Here is a 26112-nt window from a genome sequence, read left to right as displayed (position 1 = left end):
TGTGACGTTCGCGAACGAACCGATTCTTTTGAACGGCTCATAAACATGAACGATGGGAGCCGAGTCGCGGCTGGAGGGGAGCCGTTCTTTCTGTCGTTCTTTTTTCCTATGCGTGTTTCACACAGATGCACACAAATGAGCTCCTCCGCGAGACAGAACAGTTATAGGGGGAGGGGCGCACCCAGCGCAGGCCAACCCTTTATAGCGTTATGTTATTAGTTATTAGTTGTGCATGTTCATTGCAGCCCACTTTGTTATTGTTCCTTGACTTGAAGGGGCTGATGTCCTATTTGCAAAGTTTACAGTAGTAATAGTATGTAGTATGTAGACATTTCCATTTTATTTATTCTAATTTTATCTACTTTAAATATTTTTTGTTTTCTATCAAAATGTTCTTGTGTGATAACAATGTTCTTGTGTGAAAGTGTTTGTAGTAAAAGCTGTTTTGCACAGAAATTCATTGCAGCCGCTTTGTTTTTGATGTTTATTTGAGTAGGTATTGTATGAATAACATAAGTCAACGTAGCTTTACACACACACACACACACACACACACACACACTTTGTACTAAAGATAAATCCAAAATAGTGATGTCACTGTCTTAAGCAGAGGGATTTGTGCAACCCTATGGAATATAGTCCACACATGACAAACGAGGTAATAATCAATATTTCAGAATAATTCAAACTCAGATATTGGTGTGTGATATCTGAGTTTTAATTATTTGACTACAAATCTCACCTCATTTTTCCTCCCAGTAATTATTTCCAGGATAAACTGAGATGCCCCCAAGCTGGCTTCTTAAAACTGACTAAATATTTAAAAAGAGCCAAAAGAGCCGTTCTTTTGAAAGGCTCTTTGAAAGGAACGGATCGCGAAGATCCGGATCCCCTCAAAGAGCCATAAATCCCATCACTAACGTGTTGGAGACCACTTTAGACATTATGTCTGAAAATCAATATCCTAGGGAGAAAATGAATGGGATTTTCCTGTTCTGTTGGGTGCCCCCTTGGAGGGCGGGGCCACATAGGTAAGGCCGCCTCTGGATTGAACCCCCACATTTGAGTAAAAACACACAACCCTTTCACTAGTGGTGGGCGATTCTGCAAAATTTGGTATCGATCCGATACCAAATACATATAGGGTCAGTATTGACCTTTTCCTGGTTTTAAAAGCAAATGAAATAAAGTGCACACAATTATTACTGAAGAACAAACAAAGAACAATTATACCTGTGCAATTACACTCCCTGAGCCCCGCTTCTAGACTTCAATGTGCTATCAGTTTCGCTCTCCCTCTGTTCGCTGCTCCTCGGCGCGTTGTGTCAGTGAGTCACGTGACGACACAACAACGACTCACAGCAGAGCAACAGGAGAGGGAGGAGTATGGAAGGCCGTTTCAGCATAAAAACGTTCCAGCGTTACTCGTCGTAATTATATCTTTACTAGTAACAATTAAATTAAAGAGCTCTATAATTTAATTTGTACTAGTAACAATTACAATTATAGAGCTCTATAATTCAATTTTTACTAGTAACAATTATGATTGTAGAGCTCTCTAATTCGGTTTTTACTAGTAACAATAACAATTATAGAGCTCTACAATTAAATTGTTACTAGTAACAATTACAATTACAGAGCGCTATAATTAAATTTTTACCAGTAACAATTATGATTATAGAGCTCTCTAATTCAATTGTTACTAGTAACAATTCCAATTAGAGAGCTCTACAATTCATTTATTACTAGTCATATGTCTCCATTGACTGCCATTCATTTTTAATTATAGAGCTCTGTAATTCAATTGTTACTAGTAACAATTAGGATTATAGAGCTCTCTAATTGAATTGTTACTAGTAACAATTGGGATTATAGAGCTCTGTAATTCAATTGTTACTAGTAACAATTACAATTATAGAGCTCTCTAATTGAATTCTTACTAGTAACAATTACAATTATAGAGCTCTCTAATTGAATTCTTACTAGTAACAATTACAATTATAGAGCTCTCTAATTGAATTCTTACTAGTAACAATTGAATTACAGAGCTCTTCAATTGATTTATTACTAGTAAACATACACATTAAAGATATGTGTAATTGCATAGCTCTAATTGAATTACAGAGCTCTCTAATTGGATTGTTACTAGTAACAATTGAATTAGAGAGCTCTCTAATCGTATTTGTTACTAGTAACAATTGAATTACAGAGCTCTCTAATCATAATTGTTACTAGTAACAATCCAATTAGAGAGCTCTGTAATTCAATTATAGAGCTCTATAATCAAATTGTTACTAGTAACAATTCAATTGTAGAGCTCTCTAATTGCAGTTCTTACTAGTAATAATTAAATTATAGAGCTCTCTAATTCAATTGTTACTAGTAACAATCCAATTAGAGAGCTCTATAATTAAGTGAGTGAAGTGGAAGTGAAGTGACATTCAGCCAAGTATGGTGACCCATACTCAGGATTTGTGCTCTGCATTTAACCCATCCGAAGTGCACACACACAGAGCAGTGAACACACACACACACACTGTGAACACACACCCGGAGCAGTGGGCAGCCATTTATGCTGCGGCGCCCGGGGAGCAGTTGGGGGTTCGATGCCTTGCTCAAGGGCACCTAAGTCGTGGTATTGAAGGTGGAGAGAGAACTGTACATGCACTCCCCCCACCCACAATTCCTGCCGGCTCAGGACTCAAACTCACAACCTTTCGATTGGGAGTCCGACTCTCTAACCATTAGGCCACAACTTCCCTGGAATTAAATTACAGAGCTCTCTAATTGAATTGTTACTAGTAAGAATTAAGTTACAGAGCTCCATAATTCAGTTCTTACTAGTAACAATTAGAATTAGAGAGCTCTGTAATTGCAATCTTACTAGTACAAATTGAATTACAGAGCTCTACAATAGCAATTCTTACTAGTAACAATTGCATTACAGAGCTCTGTATTCAGCGACATATCATTATGCTAATCGTGCCTTATGCATATTATTCAACTGGGGTATATAAACAGACAGGCGGGAAACTTTGGCGCCCCCAGCCGACATGGACGAAGTACACGGTGGAGAGGCAGAGCAAGCAGTCTGCAATATCTGCGATTTGTAGCCAAAACATTTCAATTCAAACACAATACCATTTTAAAATCCCCAGGATGTCTCCTAATAAAATAAAAAGAGAAAATGCAGATAACACATTCATAAAATAAATTATAGACATATTAATGCTCTTAGTGCAAGTTGTTTAAAAACAATCTGGTGCTTCCTAATGTGGGACACTGAAAAGTATATGATAAAAGTCCAAAATCTATGATAATGATGATAGTAATAGTAATGATAATAATAATAATGATATTGATAATAATAATGATCATAATAATAAAAGTTCTGAAAAGGCCAAAGTAAAGGCCAAAATCTACGATAATGATGATAGTAATTATAATGATAATGAAAATCGTCTAGTAATTCTCTTGGTTATGGATGGATTGATTGATAATTGAACATCACACACACACACACACACACACACACACACACACACACACACACACACACACACACACACACACACACACACACACACACACACACTCACTCATGAGACGCGAGCACACACTCGCGTCTCATTGAGTGATGCCTGTCTGTGAGGCGGCCAATGCGTGTGAGAAGAATAGGGAATGGCCACTGTAAGTGGCTAAAATGTGTGGAGGGGGAGGGGCCTATAGATAATCGAGCGCGCGTAAACATCTGTGGGAAGGAAACGGAGACAAATATCATCACAACCTGATATGTGCGTGCGTCTGAGCTATGAGCAAGCGAACTATTGATTTGTTCTTCCGACCTGGATGATGATGCAGAGTCAGAGGTTGGTCTGGCGAAAAAGCCCGCACTCACCATTTTCGAGAAGACTGTCTGAAAGAATTCAGCTGGCTGAGGTACTTTCATTAGTCCAACATCTATATGAACTGTGATTACTGCAGCAGCTACTCCAGAAATGCGGTGAATATAGTGTTTGCTAATAGTGCAGACTTTTCGCAATTAAAGCACAACACATTGTTTAATCATTACCTCAGCCGGAAACATTGAGTATAACGTGACATAATTAATCAAGATGCAACTCCACTATCGGTTGCCTTTGCAAAACAAACGACTGTAAGTCACGAGTGCAGATGAGGCAGAGATCATATTGCCCCTAATGTTTACATACATTTAAGTATTGTTTGTAACTGTGAAATGACCGGAAGGTTAATAAGCACTTTTTTTTTATTCTGGATGTATGGTATTTTGTTTACTATTTGTACTGTCATGACAGCGATGGTGCTGTCAGTTTACCTTGTTGTTGCATCTTCAAAAGTGCAGAATAAAATGTGACACTGAATTTGAAACAGCACATTGTAATTTCTTCATCTATTATTAAAGTATTTATTAGTAATACAGTGGAAATTAGTAGATTTGGTTAGCATGTTGATTTACGGTGTGCGCCCCTAAATTTCCTGGTTGTGCCCCTAAAAGTTTCTGTTGGGGGCCACTGTGCTCCTAGTGAAAAAAGTTAGTCTGGAGCCCTGAACACATGCAACCACAACAGGCATAAGCTTATTTGAAGCAAAATATAAAATCTTGCAACCTGGAGAAAAAAAAAAACTTGAACAAACTTTAGGCAAGATTTAACATCGAGTCACAATTTATAAAAAAGTTTAAGACTATTTGGCCTAATGTTTTCTATTTTACTAAACAACAAACACAATCATTCTATTATTGCATAACAATACTAAACACTGTAAATATTTAAAATTAATTTATACTCCTTAATATCAAGTTTGTCAAAAGGCTTTCATCTCAGGCATCATCTTAATTTTCCTTAAATGTGAACATGATTAATATGTTACCTAAGTCTGTAAAATATTTCAGGATACTTTAGAACCACGCTACAGGGCTTTTATTTTGAAACGCACTTTTGTAGGCGGGATTCTGCAATCTGTTTTGCATCTCATGAATAGGAGTTTCTACTAGTAATAATACAATTATAGAGCTCTGTAATTAGAATTGTTACTAACTAGTAAGAATTGAATTAAAGAGCTCTCTAATTCAGTTTTTACTAGTAACAATTACAATTAGAGAGCTCTATAATTCAGTTTTTACTAGTAACAATTGAATTAGAGAGCTCTCTAGTGGAATTGTAGAGCTCTGCAATTGGATTATTACTAGTAACAATTGAATTAGAGAGCTCTGCAATTGAATTCTTACTAGTAATAAATGAATTGTAGAGCTCTCTAATTGGAATTGTTACTAGTAAAAACTGAATTATAGAGCTCTTTAATTCAGTTGTTACTAGTAAGAATACAATTGCAGAGCTCTTTAATTCAATTAGAGAGCTCTACAATCATAATTGTTACTAGTAAAAATTGAATTATAGAGCTCTATAATTGTAATTGTTACTAGTACAAATTAAATTATAGAGCTCTTTAATTTAATTGTTACTAGTAAAAATATAATTAAGACGAGTAATGCTGGAACGTTTTTATGCTGAAACGGCCTCCCATAGGAGGAGTAGCAAAGTGGGCCAGGATGTGAAAGCAGCGTTTGTTTAGGATTGTAGAGGTAGAAGACATGAGCAAAGTATAATGAACGTAGATGAGAGATATTTAAATTAAAATATCGATTAAATTACAATTGTATCAATCCGATACCAATACCAGTGTTGGCATCGATACTATCGATATTTAGATCGATCCGCCCACCCCTATCTTTCACAGTTTAGGAGATGTTCCTGCTTGGATACCGGAACGTTCTTCTGGTTAATGCGCGTTTGTAAAATGACACGTGGGTTCTGATTCTCAAAATTAGCTTGAATATGTAAATAAAACAATTACGCACTACTATAAAAATATAGTTTTAATAGATCATTGTTTCTCCATGTCAAAAGTACGAAGAAGCCTTATATTGTTACGTATTTTATTAAAAAAGAAAAAAAATAGTTTTGATTAAAACGGTACAAAGACGTTTTTGTTGAGGAACAATTTGTTTTCCATGTTTTAAACAAAACGCAAGGCACTTATTTGCTGTTGTAATAACAAACTATATCCATACAGACATGATCAATAACTAAATAACATCTGATACAACAGACTATAAAGAGAAGTCAACAGAGCACATGTTGGTTTGGTGTTGATTTATGCAACAGGGAAACAAAGTTATTCAAAAAAAGAAAAAAACAAGGAGGATAATTATCCATAGTGTAAAAGTTTTTGTTCCCATCCCTGATATTAGATCCTTTTCTCTCTCACAGCAGTTTTATGCAAAATGCTGTCAAACAACAGTTTCTCTATAAACATAATATGACCTACATGACATCCATGAAATTCTGACTCTGAACTCACTACACATAAAAAACAGCTTTCATATAACAGACCCCAACGGCAAAAATTATACTTACTAATTTTGCATTTACATTGTATTACATACAAAACAGCAAAATGCAAAAGAAAGGTGCTTGACTGATATCAGCTTGCTGTGCCCCAAAAACAGTGAAATGTGTTGTCATTAACAAACATAAACAGGGTTCAGTCACTGTTCTTCTGTTTGATGAAATATCTTTTCATAACCTGTAATGATAATAGTTTGACAGCCGACACATTATAAATGATGTCTAATCACCTGATTGTGAAGTGTTGATTTAAGCTATGTATCAAATCGTACTGTCTTATTCTCATATCAGCTGGTGGTCTTTGCATAAGCCTTTGAAAATTGACCGGCTCTAAATAGTTCTGATGTTTGCAACAATTCCTTAAACTATATGTGATTGTTTAACCTGACTGTATAGATCATTAAGAGATGTTATTATAATGACTAGAATATTTTTGGTGATAATGTCCAGGCTTGGTCTGCATAGTTGATGGCATTGTCTGTTATATGAAGGCAACTATGGTCTGTTTGCATAAATATTTTTGAGTTCTGGTAAAAGCCGTGATCTATGATAAGGTAACAGATCAGGATGGGTTTGGTAATTCCAAAAGTGCACCAACCGCTCCAAAATAACCCTGAAAAACACAAATAAAATGACAATGAGTGATTTGTTTAGATCTTGTTTGAGCTTTGGAGGTATTATAAAGGCTCACACACACCTCGTGTCGGAGGAACAGGGCTTTGAGTTGTCCTTTGCTCCAGTAGTCCAAAGCATAAGAGAGCAGCTTCATGGATAATGTGTTCACTCGCAGAAAGTTCCCAACAAATACCACTCTTTCAATGTTCTAAATGGAAGAAACTTATCATAAGCATCAATTCTGAAAATGTCATTCTTTTAAGAGGGGTTTCCTAGGAGCTGATTGGCACCTGGTCTCTCATAGCCCTGTACAATGCTGCTTGATCCAGATTCCACAAGGCAGCACCGTAAAGAGGCTGACAGACAAGGGCAAGGACAAAATAATGGTGATTTCTAGTGTGGATGTGCATGTTTACCTCATTGAGCGCACACATGCGTGTGATTGAGCCAATGTTGTTTGTAATGGTCACAAGTGTTGCTCTAGCCAGATCCTCCTTGGAGACGGAGTCTCTCTTCTCCTTGCATATCATGTTCCCAAAGCTGCAAAAGAAAATGCACACACGTTATATTGATTAACGTGTATTCGTTTCTGTCATAACAGAAACATTTTAAAATGATAAGAGTGTCATATAATGAATAAAAATGTAATTGTTTGCATATAGCAAAAAAAAGTTTTATTTATCAAGGATAAATTCAATTGAATGTCAGAAAAGACATTTATAATGATACAATTTTTTTAAAGTGTTCTTTTGGAATTTCCATTTATCAAATAATCCTGAAAAAAATGATCACAGTTATGACAAACATGTTTAAGAATAATATACCCAAATATTAAAATCTGTCATGATGAAACCCATTATACTTTGGCTAATCTTCAAATACATGTCCCTCCACTGAAAGTCCAGTTAACCAAAATATGTGCAGCAACCAGTTTAATTTCAAGTCACATGATTGTTTAGATGTAATTAAAAGCCTAAATTAATTCTGTTTCTCTGTATGGACTGTATCTCTTAACAATCTCTTAACAATACTTGGATTAAACTACTCAAGTTCATTTGGATTGATTAAAAACATTGAAAATGTAAAAAATAAAAAGACCCCATACTTTCAAACATTAGTGTATATGACTGTACCTGGAGGCAACAGCCCATCCTGGCAAGCCAAATCGCTCATAGTCGCCACCGTAGATGTCCCTGACTAGTTTATCCACACATGTACTTTCTCCTTCTGTGGCCATTGCCAACGCTTCCTCAAAGGTGGAGCATCCAGTCAAGAGACAGCACAGCCCAAGGAATGTACCACCACCAAGACTGAAGGGAAATACAGAAAAGATTACTATAGCTTTACAGTAAAATCCCTGTTTACTGTTTAAGAGTTATTTAAAAAGAATGCAATATTATAAAGTCATGACCAACCTGGTTCCAGTGACACGTTTGTAGTTGTCTTTGGAGTATACAGCCAGTATGCTGACACCAGATCCAATGTTTACAAGCAGCAGAGGATAGGGGTCCTCCAGGTTGTATGCCTTCTGCTCGCAGCGCTCAGGGTCTGTTGGATGCTCAAAATAGTAACATTCAGGTGGACCACTTGAGACCACTGAGTAAATGTACAGAACCCCCTTTATCAGACAATCCAGCTCATCCAGCTTCAACAGCTGCAGATTGGCCATCTTGGTAAGGAAAGACAACACAGGGAACCATTTATTTAAAGGAACAGTTTGCCAAAAATCTCCCTCAGACCATTCAAGATGAATATAAGTTGGTTTCTTAAGTAGCAACATAACTGGAGAAATTTACAACTACATTACTTGCTCACCTTTGGATCCTGGGTGCCATCAGAATGAGAGTCCAAACAGCAGATAAAAACATCACAGTTTTGGATGATGGAATCGTATTTTGGCCAGAAGACCTTGTACAGTTGAAACATCTTAATAATGGATTTGTTCCTTAAAAACACACAGCTTTTCACTTCACAGGGTGTTCATTGATAGACTGGAGTGGTGTGGATTATTGTGATGGTTTTATCAGCTGATTGGACGTTCATTCTGACGGCACCCATTCACCGATACATTTCTCAAAATCTGTTCCGATGAAGAAACAAACACATCTTGGACAGCCTAAGGCCATAATTTCATTTTCGAGTTACTTATTCCTTTAAACAAATCACATAAAATAAATAAAATAATAATAATAATACATATATAAGTGCAACAATGCAATCTTGAACACACCGTACGGAAGTCATCTTCATATTTAAATGCACCACCTCCAGTGGCACAGAGGGTGGTGTGCAGACTGGAGAAGTGCTTGTCTCGACCCATCTGCAGGAAGGCAGGCAGCTCGTGCGTGGGAAAGCGGATGAAGTGCAGGTTGCCCTTGCGGCCCCAAAGGATGAGGTCAGAGAGCTCCAGGTGAACATCCCGAATACCTGTTTTGCCGTAGGCAGTGTGTGAGGTGAGGTAGCGACGGATGCTTTTCAGACTCTCCACCTCTTCCTGTTCTTCTTCTGCCGTTATGTCTTTGGGCTCAAAGTAGACCAGCTTCACCAATGTGCCGCCAATGTCCATGCCAAACCATGGGAAAGCTGGGGAACAATTGTAGGTAAATGACTTCAATATCTTGTGCATATTCTAAAATTTTTCTTTGAGTTAATCTGAACTGTCAATTGTAAAGCTTTACTCATTTCACTTTTTTAGGAACAATTTCAGTTAACTTTTTATGAACCGTTTTATTTTCTGTTAATTTCATTGAGGTTGCCACATTTTCAGCTCTGGAGGTAAAATGGTCGGGAAGTTGTGGCCTAGTGGTTAGAGAGTTTGACTCCTAACCCTAGGGTTGTGGGTTCGAATCTCGGACTGGCAATACCATGACTTGGGTGCCCTTGAGGAAGGCACCGAACCCCAAGCTGCTCCCCGGATGCCGCAGCATAAATGGCTGCCCACTGCTCCGGGTGTGTGTTCACGTTGTGTGTGCACTTTGGATGGGTTATAAATGCTGGGCACGAATTCTGAGTATGGGTAACCATACTTGGCTGAATGTCATTCAAAATTTGGGAAGTTTCTAAACAGTTCAAAACAAAATCCTCATTTGTGATTTTGCTATTTTTAGCTAAATTCTAAACAGTACATAAAATTTTAAATAGACAACATTTAGAATGCATTTAAAATAACAGAATAAGTTACAGAGTTACGAATTAATATACACAATAGGGTTTTAACTAGTTTTGAAACACATTCCTCATTAATCAAAGAGAATTATTTGTTCTTTACACAATAACTTTGCATGACTGAATGGTTGAGCTTGACGAATAGGTCAACATGACGTTAGAAAATTGTTTCACACATTTTTGGTTATTAAATGGCATGACTCCGTACCATTGTACTACAGTTCTGGGTTGCCTTTTGATAAGATTTCTTAAGAAAATCTTGCTTATTAAATTAATTAGAGTAACGTTATAGCATTAATGCTATTCAAATTATTGTATTACGTTTAATGCTAACTTAAAATATATCTGTCGTCTATACACAACATTTAATTTTCAGGAAAAAACGTAGTTTTTGTATTCAATTTTTGTCACGTAATATGATGACGACCGTGAGCGCACGAAATTGACTAAAACCGCTTTAAGGCGGATGACTATGTTTTATTTAATTATATATATTTGAGATTTTATCAATATGATTTCACTGTGGCATCAGCTCCGTTAAACCTGTTACCTAGCGCAATAACAAGATGGTTCACCTACGCGGCCTGTTCTTTTTCAGCGAATCCAGCCTCAGCATCACCGGTGTCGATTTTGACACCCGTTGCTCTCGGAGTGCACTGTCGACGGCCACTGCGCTGTCTGCACCCGGTGTAGCAATTCGGCTACATTGCGTTTCCGTCTTCGATCGAGGCAGCCTGAGCGCTGGCGGTTCTTCCTCTTTCTCCTCCGCACATCCCTCGCCGTCACAGTGGAAGCCGTTCAGCTCCATTATATATTTTACCAAAAATCTCTACAACGACTGTTAATGAGAAAAATCACCGTTAACGTATACAAATGCATTGTCGGTGCTTCTTATCGCCATTTACATCTCCATTTAAAAAATTTACGTCGCTGTGTTTACCCCACAAGCACAGTTACTCGACTCACCAATGAATGCGCTTCTCCTGTCAACTGAACTCGCAACGAGCCAATCAGGTTCTCAGTTCGGTTCATCCATTCGCTCATTGGCGAGCACGTAATCTTCTTCACCAGCAGATGGCGAGCTTCACATAACAACACTGCAAGCATCATTTGTTCAAACTTTTTACCGCCTTTCATGCTCTCTGACCAGAAAGACTCAAGGTAGGACATTTTATTTCAGAAACAATTCTGGAAATCATTATGACAATGCATGATCAAGTTTAACCAGTACACAGAAAGCGAAACAGTTAAGCATAGATACACATATTCCCCTGGAAAATAGTATCTAGCAAACATACAGGCCCAAATAAAGGATCAGGAGTAGCATACAGTGCATTTAAAACCAGGTTCAATCATTTAAATTGATGTGTGAATAAAGTGCAGTTGATTAAAAATGACATGGATTACATTTGTATACCTAATTCATTCAGACATTCACAATCTTTACTTACAATGTGTAGCTGTTTAATGTTACCCTTACACAGATAACTTTATGCTAATAGCACAAATCTTTTCATGTTGTTTCTGCAGCCCAAACGATAGGGCAATGAGGCTATCAACCCCAAAGAACATGAGTTTGAATCTCAGAGAATGCATGAATATACTGAATATATGCCTAGAATACAGTGTTCAATAAAAGAGTCAAAAATGAAAATGATATTTTTCAACTAAAAGTATTACTGTTGTGCACTGTACTTGGAGACTTCAACACAACACTTCAACACAACACTTATATCAGCATTATAAACAATATAAACTTTACATTTTCACACATGGGGCACTTGGTTATGCTTGCATTTAGCTTAACATATCTTAACAGTTACTCCACTATTGGACCCTCTTACAGAAGGCATTAGGAGAATACATTTGATTTTTTCCAAAGCAGACAGTGTTCTTGTGTGTGTGCACTTTGAAACTCTTACGGGGTAAAACTGCCCAGAACATATGGGACAGTGAAGGAGAAAGTTTTCACTAAGGCATCTGTGAATGAGGATTCATAAGAAACAAGATGAGTTTGAGAAGAAACACTCCTGTGAGTCTTCTGTTAAGGGGGCTAGTGGAGAGGGTTGGATCAATTGTCCAGTCCATGTAATATGTTCCAAATGAGTTTTTTAGACATGTCCGATAGGTTAGGTTATGCAACAGCTCCTTATATTCATGGTCTGTCACTCACAGGATGTATTCCTGCAACTTCTCACAACTCACAATAAATTAAATTGTTGAATACTATAATGCCTGTCAAGCTGGGTTCTCCAATTTATTTTAAAGCTCCATGACACTCCATTTAATAGCAGTGAAAAAGGTGCAACGGCATTCATTATCGGCCCTAGCATACAAGGCATATGTATGTAAGGCACATGGCAAACCATGATTACATAGTCCTATATATACACACTCATTTAAATAAATACATAAGGATAAACCACAGGCGACAGATATTATATTGGACAACTAAAATCTTAGTCTGTTCCTCACAGCAAGCTATCAAATGGTTATAGAAGACTTGGAATATAGCAAACATCTGACTACTTTTATTGTATGTTTTGTCCTTTTCTGAGCTTGACAGCACCAGTTATCATTATCCACTGTTGTTTATGGAAAGAGCAGTCTGGACATTTTGCTTCGAAAAAGAAAACTCATATGGGTTTCATGCAACATGAGTACATGATGACAAAATTTTCATTTGTGGGTGAACTTCCAGGCCAAGAAAAAAGCAGTAAGACCAATCCCTGCTGCAGCAATAAGGTGGCCATTGTTTATCCTGAATAACTCAGGGCACCCCTCTCCTCTCTGCTCTGGCGTTGCAGCACTGGATTCTTCCTCTCGAACTTTGATGGTGGTTGACTTCTTACAGTCATGCCCAAATGGTTCAGAGAGATAAACCGCACTTTCTTTGCCAACATAGTTCAGGGTATTGTTGTCTTTAGAGATGACTCTGCTACGTTGCAGGATGTTTGGCGGCTGACCATTCATATTTTCAGTAGATGGCTCTTCAGCAAATTGAAATACATTTATCCGTGTATGATTGTCGTAGAGAGATTCATAGTGGTCCTCCTCAGGCTCGTTGAGGGTCAAGGAAACAGCAGTGTATGGAGGGTCTTGAAAGGACTGAGTAGCAGAACCAAGGGAAGCAAGGGATGCAGAGTTCTGGTCTGCAAGACTAGTAGACGGTCCAGGTTCTGTGGAAGGCTCGGCTGCTTGCACCGATCTGCTGATCTCCAAATCATCTGAAACCACTGAGCAAGGCTCCTCTTGCGAGACAGGAAGAGTCACTGGTCTGTTCTGCTGGAGTTCTGAATGCTCAAGGATGCCAGGTTTGCTGAAATATTCCTGGTCGATGGAGGGAACGTGCATAACCACCTCTGCAGGTGCAAAATATGTTGCCTGAGCTGTTCCAGTAGAATTTGTTGGAGCATTAAAAACTGGCAATCTAACAGTGTTGTTCCTTTGAACAACCTGGAAAGAATAAGCCACAGAAGACAACAGATTAACCATTGGAAAACTTGAAAAAGAGTTCACTAGATCTTTTTAATAACAAACTTTCTGTCACAGTATTGCTAAAAAACAACAGTGAAGTGCTTTGGGTTGACTGTTACCTCATTTGCAGTTGGGTCAGAGATCTCTTCCGGCTCCTGAAATGTCCTTTCCACTCTCAGAAAGGGATATGTGTCTTGGACAGGGAGTCTTTCAGAAGTGCCAATGTATTTGACTTCTGATGGCACCTGGGTTTTCTTTATCTTCGGAGAAGTTTGGGAGGTGGTGTAAGTCTTTGTCATTTGGCTTTGAGAAGTAGAAGTGTCTGAGGAGGATGTTTGAGCATTTGAGGTGGAGAGGAGACCTTCGCCATTTGATGAATAGATGGTGGTTTGGTCTGTTAAAGCCAAACCACCTGAACTATCTAAAACAGGTGTTTTGTTCTCATCTGCCCCTGTGTGGGTTGTGACATTTTGCTGAACAGGTAAAGGCACTTTTGAAACTGAGGCTGCAGTAGGAAGAGGTGGTTGGGAAGGAGGAACGATATCAGCTTGGGAAATTGGTTCAGCAGAAGGTGCTGGAACTGGAGTAGGCGGGTTCTGCACCTGCTGTGTCTCTGGAACCTGGAGAACAGGAGCAGGAGATGGTTCTGGGGCTGCAGTGTTGGTAGAGGCAGTTGAACTTGCTGGGGCTCCCCTTGAGGGTGGAGAAGTGTTTGCTGGGACTGTATGAATTGTTGCTGTGGTAATGGTTGTTGTGGCACCAGCTGAAGTATAAGAAGGAGCCTGAGCAGGTGCTTGTCTGGGTGTAGGAGCAGCATTATCTATAGATAAAACAAAGAACAAAAGGCATTCATAAAATAATCTCCCTCCTTTTCATGATTTGTTTAGAACATTAGCAGGAAAGCTCTTACTTGTGATCCCCCTGATCCTATCATAAGTAGCACTTAATTCATCAGCCAGTTCCCTATGTTCACAGTTCCGGAGTGCAGTGATGAACTGATCAGGCCATTTCTCTCGCCTCCGCAGATTGTCAAGAAGTGTCTGCATAGCAGTGAAATTTCCAGAAGTTTCTCTCTTGGCTTCGACCTCTTCCTACAAAAATACTAATTCAGTTAGTAAAAAAAATGAAAAAAGTCCTTTTACTCTTGCATATCTGGTTATAATTATGATATTATTTGTAGTTAAATGTAATACTACTTACCCTATCAGTGAGTGTGAGGCATTGAATGTGAGGTAAGATATCTCTCACTTTGACCGTTGATGAAAAACGAGCCAAATTCGGCCTGATTGCCTCATTATAAAATTGCTCACGTGTAAATGACATTTTTGCACTTATAAAGATAAAGAGAGAAAGATAGAAAAATAATGTTATTCAATGGTTTATTGTTAATAAATCACTCTAAATTTAAAGGGTTCACCGAAAAATGAAAATTATGTCATTAATGTCTCACCCTCATGTCGTTCCAAACCCAAACCCTCCGTTTGGAACCCTGTAGTTCCAAACCCTCCGTTTATCTTCGGAACACAGTTTAAGATATTTTAGATTTAGTCCGAGAGCTTTCTGTTCCTCCATTGAAAGTGTGTGTACGGTATACTGTCCATGTCAAGAAAGGTAATAAAAACATCTTCAAAGTAGTCCATGTGGCCAAAATTAGCAAAAACTACGACTTAAAAAAAACCCAAAACGAGTCAGTCTTTCGTTCGTTATCTGGCTCGGTGTTCATCTTCAGTTCTCTTCACAGCAGTTCAGTCAGTGTACTATTTGAGTAAATGAATTACTCCGGGATATTGATTTGTTTTAACTCAGAGGGAGTGTCAGCCACATTAAAAAAGTTAACAGCTTAAGTCATTTGTGGATTAATGCTTATTGGAGACGCGAACCGTTTCAAGCGATTCAGTTCGATTTGGTGAACTGGTCAAAGAAGATCCGATAAAATCTAGTAATTCGTTCGTAAACAGGATATCACTTAACTGCAGTGTTCTGAACTCGCTCACAACAGACACGGAAGAGAAGACGATGCTGAATAAAGTCGTAGTTTTTGCTATTTTTGGACCAAAATGTATTTTCGATGCAAAAAATTCTAACTGACCCTCTGATGTCACATGGACCAGTTTGAAGATGTTTTTATTACCTTTCTAACCATGGACAGTATACCGTACACACACTTTCAATGGAGGGACAGAAAGCTCTCGGACTAAATCTAAAATATCTTAAACTGTGTTCGGAAGATGAACAGAGGCCTTACAGGTTTGGAATGACATGAGGGTGAGTCATTAATGAAATAATTTTCATTTTTGGGTGAACTATCCCCTTAAGGGTGTCCAAACTTATTCCTGGAAGACCATTGTCCTGCAGAATTTGCTCCAACTTGCTTGAACAAACTTGCCTGGAAGTTTGTAGCATACCTAGTAAAACCTTGATTAGCTTGTTCAGGTGTGTTTAATGGACCTATCTGTAAGCCCCGCCACCTTAGTTACTATTGCTGACCTGGACAAGTCTAACAATGACAGCTATCATTGTGTAAACCTTGTCCAAAGATGTTTTTGAGTGTGACTTAAATGTGCCATGGAGGAATAAATAAAAGATTTTAAAATAAATATGGTGGGTAACAAGATTAATTTGGAAGCGAGGGTTTACAGATCACAATGCAACTGGCTAAAGCCTCATGTTACGGTCGTCACAGTCGAAGATGACAACATCCAGGATTCATGTACCGCAGGGTAAGATTACATTAATTTACATAGTTACAGAAGAGTCAAGTTTTAAATAGGAAAAATATAGAAACTCATTTTTGAGCGAGATGTTAACGGTCTTATTAGATTCAATGATCTATGCTAAACTAAGCTAAGCTAAAAGTGCTACGGACAGACCCAGAGATCGGCTGAATGGATTCGAAATTGATAAAACTCAACTGTTTAACTCTGGAGAGGTGGAAAATTAGCCTATTTTTACCCTACAGAGTTTTCCTTCACCGTTCTGCTGGAGCAGATGAAAATGACAGTGTAACACCCAGAAAATTAAAGTTTTCATCTTCATTGGGATTGGGTTTGAATGCTTGGAATAAATGGAATAAAATAAATTCTATTGCTGATTCTCTCAGAATGCATGGAATCAAAGTTACAAGTACCCCAGGCACATTGTTTTTCCATATTTGTAGCATCACACCGCGGAGAGCTTCGGATCTTCCAATGTTTCTTTATGGCGCTGAAACCTAAAAAATTTCAGAGTTCAAGACCGGTCACCATGCAGCTGATACTCAACTGCCATTGGCTCATCTGCATTCGAGGGGAGGGGCTTACCAATAGGTCAATTGGGGTTGGAGCTAATTAAACTCTGCTGAACAGTGGCCCTCCAGGAGCAGGATTGGACACCCCTGCACTAAATAAAATCACATATTTCAAAATGAATATTGGTACCTGCTTTAAACAGTAAAACCCAACAGCTTCTTCTTTGTGATCCTGAATCTGGACTCCAAATCAGACCTGGGAAACAATTAAAGAAAATTGTTATGAAAGCCTTTAAGTTTAATCTTAACAGTTTATTGTGAACGTTATCATTACAAGTGTGAATTTAATTGTTAAAATAATCAGTAGGGAGAGTGCAGTCTCCTGACACTGCTAGAAATATTATTGCATCATCTCATATAATCCATCCTGTCTCAGTACATCTGGATAAGGGAAGCTTTCACTTGAAAGTGAAAGTGAAAACTGATGTATGCATGAGAATTTTAGGGGAAATCCTTAAGTTTCCATTTGGCCTTCATTATAAAAGAGTTTCAAACAACAGATAAAACATAAATTCATTTACATAACTGATGTAACATAAATGTTGTAAAATGTAGATATGAGGAACATAAAGCAGATTTTGCATCATAGTTGCAACATTGACTCATCAGTACAGGGGTTGTCCCTGAATGGGCATTCCTCATATCCACTCTACATTTTAAAAACATTTGTCACACCAGTTATTTCAAATGCATTGCTGTTCTTTCTAATGATTCTAATTCTTTACCAAGGTGTACTAAATTGTTCATTATAAGTCAGAGCTCTGTCCATTTATGGTTTGGTTAATATGTTAATGACTGTTTAAATTAATCATTCCTGATTGTAAGGTCTTGTTAAATATATTCCTAAAATAAATCATGCCATCATGTAATGAGGACATACATTTTTTCTTTTGGTGACAGACAGATTAGAGCTGCACTTCCTGTAGACACATATGATATTATTCACTTAATGTGTATGCTAAGCTTCTGAGTACATGTACAGTGTATCTGTAAATCATTTTCATTTGACTTAAACATTTGTGAATGAATGAACCAAAGTGTACCAAGATCGCAACCATTGATTTGTTTGGTCTTCTGGGGTGATTCCTCAACCTGATTTTGATATCTGTGTATCAGCTTGTGCAATATATAAATACAACTATAACATTTAATGTTTTAGAATGATAGTAGAAAAGTAGTAGAGAACAGTTATACAGCATAATACTTTTCATGTTTTATAATACTTTCTAACAGTACACTAACAAGAAGTATAAAATGTTTAATAAACATCATTGGTAAAAATTATGAATTTGATTTAAGAAGTACTGAATGAAAACTATTCATACAATATTGAAAGAAGAAACATATATACTATATGTCCATATATGTCTGACTCGTCCAAAGCAGACAGTCACACAAACATCACCTGCATCTGTGTCACATAACTACATGCATAAAGCATTAATAAATCATAGCACATTTCAATCTTTCTCATAGCAAAAAGTGGACCCATGAAAAAACTTGCTGTGTAGTGGGAACAAATCATCAGAGACCGTTTTTAGCCTGAACCCTGGTCTGTTTGCACTTAAACAGCTGAGCAGTTACAATCTGTTGTAAGATTCAATGATAGTACTGCTCTTCTGAACAAATGCACTGGCAGGTTAATCCATAGCTCACGTCCCTTAAAGGTCAAACATAAAATAGTTTAACTGGAACAGAGTTATTATATGTCATCTGTGATGATAACAGACATAAGGGTCCATTTATTCTTCTATGCCACACTAAACTGGACAAGTAGGCAGTAGCTGTCCTTCCTCAGAGCTAATGTGCAGCCAGCAAGTCCTAGACTATTCACAGTTTCTAATAAATTATTATATGGTTTAAAGAACTAGGTTGAGGTCACAATGAGAGACTGTGTAGTTGGCTTATGTTCAAGGAAACTGGCAAACCTGCTCTCATGTGGAATGTCCTCTAAACGACCGCACCATTTCCACGGAAAACCTTGAAGAAACATTGTCACGTAGCCTACTTCAAGTTGACCAGGAAGCACCTGACTTGATATACAGCACACCATGCTTTCAAGTATGTTATACATTGTGCATGACGAAAATGATTAAGATTAACGACAAAGAGCAACTTTTGAATCCCATCCAAAAATGATTACTAAGAGTTCAGCGAACTATTATAACCAGTATTTGAACATGCATGTAAAGTCGATTTGCCAGGAAAAACAAGTCGAGAGTGTCAGAAACATAGCTAGGCGAAATGCGCACATAAACGTCTCAAATTATTAACATTTGACTTCATGTAACACGTGTTTACAAGAGATAGTCCGCCTGTTTGTAAGTGAATTCGTCTTTAACTTTACTGGTCCGCGAGCTTAATATAAGAAAGACATGAATACACGAAACGCAAGTAGCTACAGTAGCCTATAATCTGCGCCCAAAACATAATTTTTTTTAAATCTGAAGTGTATTTTTGAACCTACCTTTTAGACGAAGGTCAGTCTGTGAGGTCCTTCGCAGGCTGAACCTCTAAGTTTCGATATCCACGTCTTCCGTTCAGCGTTTAAAGCACAGCCCTCCTCTGTCTTCATCACACCCCGTTTGTCTTTGTCATTGGATCCTGGAACTGTGTATCAACTTGTTACAATATTACGCCACTAAATATTCATATTTCCGTTTTGTAAAAATTATTTTGGTATCGGATGACTTGCAAGGATAAGTTTAAAAATCGTAACCATTATTATTTGTATCATTTTGTTGGCAGGTGCAGCGGTCGAAGGGGAAAAACGGTGATGTCGAAAGTAAATTATTTCAGGTCTGGTAGACTTTGAAATAGTCTACATGGTTACCTAATTCAATTATATAGCTGTTTAAGGTGTGGCAGTTGTAAAATCCGATAAAGAAGACGCAATTGAAAATTGATCAACTCTGACAGAGGGAGAGGTGAGATATGCTGAACGAGGCTACTTCAGTTCATTTTATCAGACCCTCGAGCCGCCGTTTTTGTGGCCTGGGTCATGTTGCCCGCCATCAAAAATATAAATGTGTACAAATAATGTGTCAGATTTCAATAATAATAGGGGAATTCGTTTTCAAAATGGCTGTAAAGAGTTAGATACGTGTTTAAGAGTGTGCACACTGCGCAGACGCGCGTTCTCAGACATGCGCGTTACGTACTTGCACATCTGCAGTAGGCCTAATGACAAAAGAAATGTTTACTCCTAAATATTTCTTCTTTAGTGATTTGCGTTACTAACCTAAATAAAATCCTAAAGAGAGCTATCATCTGGAGAAGTAAAAGCTTTGAACCATCTACACTATTAAAATAGATAGGCTATATTTCCATCAAATGAGTTTCGTTTTGTTCTTGTTTTAATAAGATGTCATTGTGTTAAACTAACAGCATAATTAGCAACACATATTCGCATTATTAATATAAAATAGAGGAGAGTGGGGTGATTATTTGGTAACTACATTTAGTTTCAAAATACTATGTTTTTGCTGTTAAAATCGATTTTGTATGTTTAAGGACTATTACAGACAAATCTGGGGGGGGGGGGGTATAAAATGAGACTATAATGTTAGCATGATGTTAGCTCTAAACTGCTGGATGATACAAGTTTGTTAAAATGCAGGAGTGGAGTAATTTGAGCCAAAGGTCCTGGAGGAAAATTGAGCCAGTTGCTCACCCCTTATGATTATAAAGTATTATTTTACTGTAATTATACATTATCATTATAAATCATTACACCAAACATGATTTGGATTTTGTTCTATGTTTTGAAATTGATTTTGTTCTGTAAATTTTAAATCGTCTTTGTTTATGAATATTGCAATCTGAAGTTTTTATGAAATTTTATTTCCCTTTTTTTTTTTTTATTCTTCAATTGGAACGTTTTATTCTGAGATGGTCTAATCATTTTAAAAACACCTTCAGAGTTGTGAACTGTATCTTTAAATAATACCTTAATCCATCCACCTTTAATCCAAGTCATTAATCCGTCCATTCTGTTATCCGAACCTATATGTCCTTATTAGGGTCGTGGGGATCTGGATCTTAACCCAGCATCTTGAGCCACAGGTGAGGGAACAGTGAGTCTATTACAAGGCTCACACATTAATTTTAAGAATTAATTTTTACTGTGGCACAGTTTAACTCCATGTGGCTCATTTTACCCCTTAATGGAGGCAGGTTGAGCCAAAAGAACACTTAAAAAGAAAAAAATTATTATTTCCAAGGATGCACCACATCCTGAAATTTAGGTATAAGTTGGAGCCATTACCGTCATTTGCTCGCTTTCAACATAGCATAAGTAAAAACTCTAAACTCACCCCACTCTCCCTAGTTATAAGACGTTTCTGTGCTGCCCCTATTGCTATATTGTTCCTGTTTTGGGCCTCCTATTCTAAAGTGGAGTAGCCCTATGGAAAATTGAGATATTTGATCATGTCAGCTAAAGCAAAAAGAGAAAGAGGTGCAGCAGTGTAATAATAAAGTAATACAAATACACTTGTATATTTTTTGTTGAAGAAACTGTTTGGTTCTTGACTAAATGCAAATACCCTCATGTATGTATCAATGGCCAATTCACCAAGTCGCCACAGTGAATATTTCTGCAAATGGCCATTAGATGGCCCTGCATGCACAGAGTACAGCTGTACTCTCACGTTTTCCTTTCATCATCTTGCCTCTATCCAACTGAATTCACACCCTGACTGCATCTTTCAGTCTTTTCCCTGGTAATCGCTGTTATACTATAGAAAATACATAATGAGAGCATATCTCCTAAGGCTACAGCCAGCCTCTGTGTTTGTGTGTATATGGGCCACTGAAGATAAAATACTGTGCATGATAAATCACTGGCCTTGTGTTTAGCTCAAACTATCAATGCATTGCAATGCAAACCACACTGTATATGGTAAATACAATACTGTGCCTTTTAAACCATTCCTTTTCATATGTTCTGAGTCTAAAGTAAAAACTTAATATTGAGTGTATAAGTTGTTGTAAATTATATTGATGTAAATACTTTTGGCAAAAACATTATGAATGTACTACATTAGTGGCATGTCCTCATGTCATAGAGACTTGCCATGAGAAAAAAATAAAATAAAATAAATCCGCTAAGCTGCTAGGTGTTTACCAATCACATTTGTGGAGATTATTCTTGGCCTATATATTGCGTCACAGTATGTTCACCCTGGAATGTTAAATGTCAGAGTGTATTTTGGAGTAACCAAGAAAGCTTTTTGTTGAAAGAACCCTGATCTTTTAAAAGCACCTTAAGCTAATCATTCATTCGGCACTAATAGAGCCTATATACTAAAAAAGCATCCACTCTGAGCTCTTGACTGACAATATAGGATTCTAATTTTCTATTAATTTTCTAATCTTTTGATACCACATACAAATAAAGACATATATATTGTGTATATAGTGAAAAGAATATAATGCATGCATGTAAGCATATTTCTATGACACATTTTTTAACAAATAACGTTGAAAATGTTTTTAAATATTTGCACCTGTATTTTAGGTTGCATTTAAAATCATCCAACAAAGGGATTAAACAATACACATTTTAAAGCATATTTTTATTGTTTACATATATCTGAATCATTTCATAGTTAAGATTCAGAACATACATTAATTAAATACACAACAGCCAAAACAGAAGCAGACTAGTGACAATTGGATAATTTACTTCATAAAAAAAGAAATGTAACCTTTTTGGCCTTGTGCAAAGGTAAAGGTTTTCATAGTCAATACATTTAGTCAATACATGACTGCACAGTTAATTATCTGGGGTGTCAGATGTACAAAATATTAGTAGATCTGTCACGTTTTATGGAGAATTATATTATTCATGTGCAACCAGCTACCATGTTCCAAAAACTAGCTTGATGATGGTATGACCAGCTGGTTGGTTGGTGGGTTACCATCTTGGACGAGCTATATTTAACTATCATTCTCCAAAACACAGCTATCATCTTAAACTGGACTTTCCAACACGGGTATAACAGAGGTCAAAGGTAAGAGTTCAACTTTGCTGTGATTCATTCGTTCCCATGGTAACGGGTCACTATCTTCTGTGACTGTAGTGTTTCGCCGTTCGCTCCAAAAGTGCTCGAGATCTGGGAGAGTTTGACAGGATGCATCTGAATGCCTCCCTGTTATGGTCACACATCCTCGCTCATCCAACACCTTCATAACCACAGTGTGCATCTCATTTCCATTCCCCTCAAGTTTTAGTCTGTGTTTATCACGTCGACAAGCCAGCAGTGAACACAAATTGCTAAGACTCTTTCTGAGGGGTACATGCATGGTGAGGAGAATGGCGGGAAATAACGTGCTACTCAAGTAAATGCACACCTGAGCGAAGATCAGCAAACCGACTGAAGGTTTGCAGCTTTCGGCAGAACCATGGCGTATCCACACCCAAGAGACCCATTCGGGAAGCATCATCAGAGTGTTCATGGTGATGATGCTTAGGTACATCAAAGAATGCTCATACTGACGTGCAAGAGAAGACTTCTCGCGGGAACTCGGTTTGATGAGGAAGATGGTCCTGATGTGGCACACGGCAGAGAGGATGATGGGAAGAACGTAGATGCCCAATGGTAGCATCTTACTGAATACTCGCATTGCATCTTGGGATTGAGATGTTAACTCGGACACACACAGACTGATTTTTCCCTCTTCTTTTAACCTGGAAAAAATGATATCAGGAACCGGAAACACGAGCGCAACCGTCCATATGATCATTAAGGTTATCACAACATTCTTTTGACGGAAATTTGACTGCTCCTCGGGATGACTGGAAAAGTTATGCCGTGCTTGACTCATAGCTAACAGTGTAAATGCTTTTACCGCCAGACAGCTGTGCTGAATCCACTCTGTAGTTCTGCAAGCCAGTAGTCCGAGTGTCCAGGTGCGCTTGTAGTATGTGACCGCGCGCGCGGGAGCGCACAGAGCGAGTATCATCAAGTCAGTTGCACTCAAGTTGGCGAGCATCACGTTTGCCTCGGATGCGCTCTGGCTGGCGAAAACGTAGATTAGTACCACAAGCACCAGCACATTCCCACCGATCCCAAGCCCACTGATTGTACTGAGAATAGCCGGAACGATTATTCTAGTATCTTCACCTTCTAACTGCTGAATACCACCGTCAAAACTCACAAATGTGCTGTTCACTGCCATGGCAAACTCCATGAGACGCAATCCAGTGGGAAGTTGTATGATGTGGATGCACTTTCCTGTGCAGAATTCCCTTACACGCGCTTGATTGCAGATATTTGAAGAGATGCCATTCAGTGTCGTCAAGCATCAACGTCATCGTAGCTGAAGGGAAACACAAACCTAGATTTGTTTATTATGGGATTGGAACATAATGAGGTTTCCCATTTTCTCCACAGCACCGCTTGATCGAAGTGAACATACGTAACAGTTGGAAAAAAACTTCGTCTTGTAATTTTGTGTATTGTGCTTTGGTAGTTGATAGTGCAAATGGTGACATTAATCATAAATACTAAATAAGTGAGATAACCCTTCTGGTAATTATCCAAACATATGTCCCATTATTAACTTTAACAGTTACAACATATCACCCCAAAATGATAATTTGCTGAAATGTACCTTAAGCCCATCCAAGCTATGAGTTAGTTTCTTGAGGAAGAGATTAGTAATTACATCAGTTGCTCAACAATGGATCAGCAGTGAATGTGTGTCATCAGAACGAGAGTCAAAACGGCTGGACCAAGTAATATTATGTATAAAATACTTATTTTAGCCAGAAGAAACAGTTTTGAGTTAAAACAACATCTTGATGATGTTTCTTGCAAACATGCAGCGTGTTGCTTCACAAGACTTTTAACTGATGGATTGGAGTGAGCAACTGAAGTAATGCTAAATTTCTTCAAATCTGAAGAAACAAACTCATCTTGGATGGCTTGAGGATGAGTAAATGTTCAGCAAATGTTCATTTTTGGGTGAACTATTCCTTTAAATAACTGATAATAAATTTATTCATTATTAAGAATTATTCATGAATATTTATACTGTTGAGTTATGGGAAACTTAAAATCATATTTCAAAGTACAAAATTATGTTTTTTTAGCAAAAAAAATGTGCCTTGTACATGTATGGTTATTCTATTAGTACATTCATATGTTCATTCTGTCTGTATTTAAGCATCCTGTGTCTCAGAGACCCTGCAGTCACTCTCTCAGATCTAGACCTGCTTTTACATTTATGGGCCAGTGTGTATATGTGCTTTCTTCTTCTTGAAATGACAAACTGCCCTTGGCTTTGCTCTTGCAATTTCTAACAACAAGAGAGCAAAAAAAAAAAAAAAATTGCTTTATGTGCACAGGACAGCCGAGAAGGTTATTTTTATTTCTCTTGAAGAGTTTCCCGGATGGAGAAAGTAATGTTTTTACTGGAGGGATCAACTTTTATAGAAGATTTTTTCTTTTTTTCTCTCTCTGCTGTGAGTCGGTGCTTTTAGAGGCATGTATTGCATGCCCCTGGGTCATTAGAAATCTCTTAATAACACTCTTTGACATAAACAATGTGAAAACCCAGGACAGAATATTCTATGGAGTGAAACCTCAGCAGGAAATCAGTGAGGATTTTCTTGTTGATTTAGAAAAAAGTTCAAAATATGATCTCAGACTGAGACAAACCATACAGATAAACAAACCTTCCATCCATCTCAACTGTTATGCAGGGTCACAGAGATGTTGGGATCTATCCCTGCATGGATGGCCTTAAATAAACTTTCTTTCCAATGTAAAATATAATTTGAAGTGTGTATTTCCCATTGAGCATTGACAGTTTTTAATGGCAATTTTCTCACTTGTCTTAGGGACAGGGACTGAACCTCCAACGTTTACAACAGAATGAAGGTTTACAATAAATGAACTGGTTCAGGGTTTGCATAAAATAAATCTGGACTGTCATGCAAAAACGAATGACCCCAGCTACACTTTTATGGGGTTAGAATTGTTGCATTATTCCAAATAAATAGATTATGATCCACAAATAAATGTAACGAGATTCACAAAAATATATCAAATTCACAAATGAATATAAAGAGTTTCACAAAAAAAATTAAAACTCACAAATAAATAAAATGAGATTTGCAAATAAAAAAAA

General features: G+C 37.6%; 3 protein-coding genes and 1 long non-coding RNA gene across 5 annotated transcripts; 1 reads left to right on the top strand and 3 right to left on the bottom strand.

Moving 5' to 3' along the window:
* The first annotated feature begins 1046 nt into the window (after positions 1 to 1046).
* On the top strand, positions 1047 to 6657 carry LOC132110845 (uncharacterized). Its single transcript, XR_009424686.1, has 2 exons — positions 1047 to 1091; positions 5758 to 6657. It is a non-coding gene; the product is annotated as an uncharacterized LOC132110845 (long non-coding RNA).
* On the bottom strand, positions 5969 to 11278 carry LOC132110843 (pantothenate kinase 3-like). 2 transcript variants are annotated; one of them, XM_059517851.1, is made up of 8 exons: positions 11175 to 11278; positions 10788 to 11046; positions 9274 to 9626; positions 8459 to 8712; positions 8177 to 8353; positions 7460 to 7583; positions 7126 to 7251; positions 5969 to 7041 (listed from the first exon to the last, which is right to left on the bottom strand). In XM_059517851.1, the coding sequence occupies exons 2-8, from the start codon at positions 11014 to 11016 to the stop codon at positions 6991 to 6993; spliced, it is 1314 nt and encodes a 437-aa protein (XP_059373834.1). In that variant the 5' UTR covers positions 11017 to 11046; positions 11175 to 11278; the 3' UTR covers positions 5969 to 6990. The 2 variants fall into 2 exon arrangements, with proteins under 2 accessions (XP_059373834.1, XP_059373836.1); XM_059517853.1 differs by lacking the exon at positions 11175 to 11278 and having other exon boundaries at positions 10784 to 10922.
* Positions 11279 to 11364: 86 nt separating this feature from the next.
* Positions 11365 to 20028, bottom strand: LOC132110842 (uncharacterized). Its single transcript, XM_059517850.1, has 6 exons — positions 19439 to 20028; positions 17102 to 17167; positions 14886 to 15015; positions 14596 to 14776; positions 13805 to 14505; positions 11365 to 13664 (listed from the first exon to the last, which is right to left on the bottom strand). The coding sequence occupies exons 3-6, from the start codon at positions 15006 to 15008 to the stop codon at positions 12888 to 12890; spliced, it is 1782 nt and encodes a 593-aa protein (XP_059373833.1). The 5' UTR covers positions 15009 to 15015; positions 17102 to 17167; positions 19439 to 20028; the 3' UTR covers positions 11365 to 12887.
* A 2560-nt stretch (positions 20029 to 22588) lies between these two features.
* On the bottom strand, positions 22589 to 24201 carry LOC132111180 (G-protein coupled receptor 151 protein-like). Its single transcript, XM_059518340.1, has one exon. It carries the CDS (start codon positions 24166 to 24168, stop codon positions 22948 to 22950), a length of 1221 nt encoding a protein of 406 aa, XP_059374323.1. The 5' UTR covers positions 24169 to 24201; the 3' UTR covers positions 22589 to 22947.
* Positions 24202 to 26112: the final 1911 nt, after the last annotated feature.

Source organism: Carassius carassius, chromosome 30, assembly GCF_963082965.1.
Source record: "Carassius carassius chromosome 30, fCarCar2.1, whole genome shotgun sequence".
NCBI classification, from domain to species: domain Eukaryota; kingdom Metazoa; phylum Chordata; class Actinopteri; order Cypriniformes; family Cyprinidae; genus Carassius; species Carassius carassius.
The sequence above is the reverse complement of the archived record's forward strand: the minus strand, read 5'-3'. Positions and strand labels throughout refer to the sequence as shown.

Excerpts from the sequence above, each read along its gene's own strand:
- LOC132110843 (XM_059517851.1), bottom strand. The coding sequence starts at position 11,016 with ATGGAGCTGAACGGCTTCCACTGTGACGGCGAGGGATGTGCGGAGGAG. Across the intron at positions 8,713-9,273 it reads ATGAAGATGACTTCCGTACG|ATGGCCAATCTGCAGCTGTT; the intron begins GTGTGTTCAAGA and ends TTCCTTACCAAG. Across the intron at positions 7,584-8,176 it reads GGATGGGCTGTTGCCTCCAG|CTTTGGGAACATGATATGCA; the intron begins GTACAGTCATAT and ends TTTCTTTTGCAG.
- LOC132110842 (XM_059517850.1), bottom strand. The coding sequence starts at position 15,008 with ATGTCATTTACACGTGAGCAATTTTATAATGAGGCAATCAGGCCGAAT. Across the intron at positions 14,777-14,885 it reads GCCTCACACTCACTGATAGG|GAAGAGGTCGAAGCCAAGAG; the intron begins GTAAGTAGTATT and ends GTATTTTTGTAG. Across the intron at positions 14,506-14,595 it reads TAGGATCAGGGGGATCACAA|ATAATGCTGCTCCTACACCC; the intron begins GTAAGAGCTTTC and ends TTTTATCTATAG.
- LOC132111180 (XM_059518340.1), bottom strand. The coding sequence starts at position 24,168 with ATGGAGTTTGCCATGGCAGTGAACAGCACATTTGTGAGTTTTGACGGT.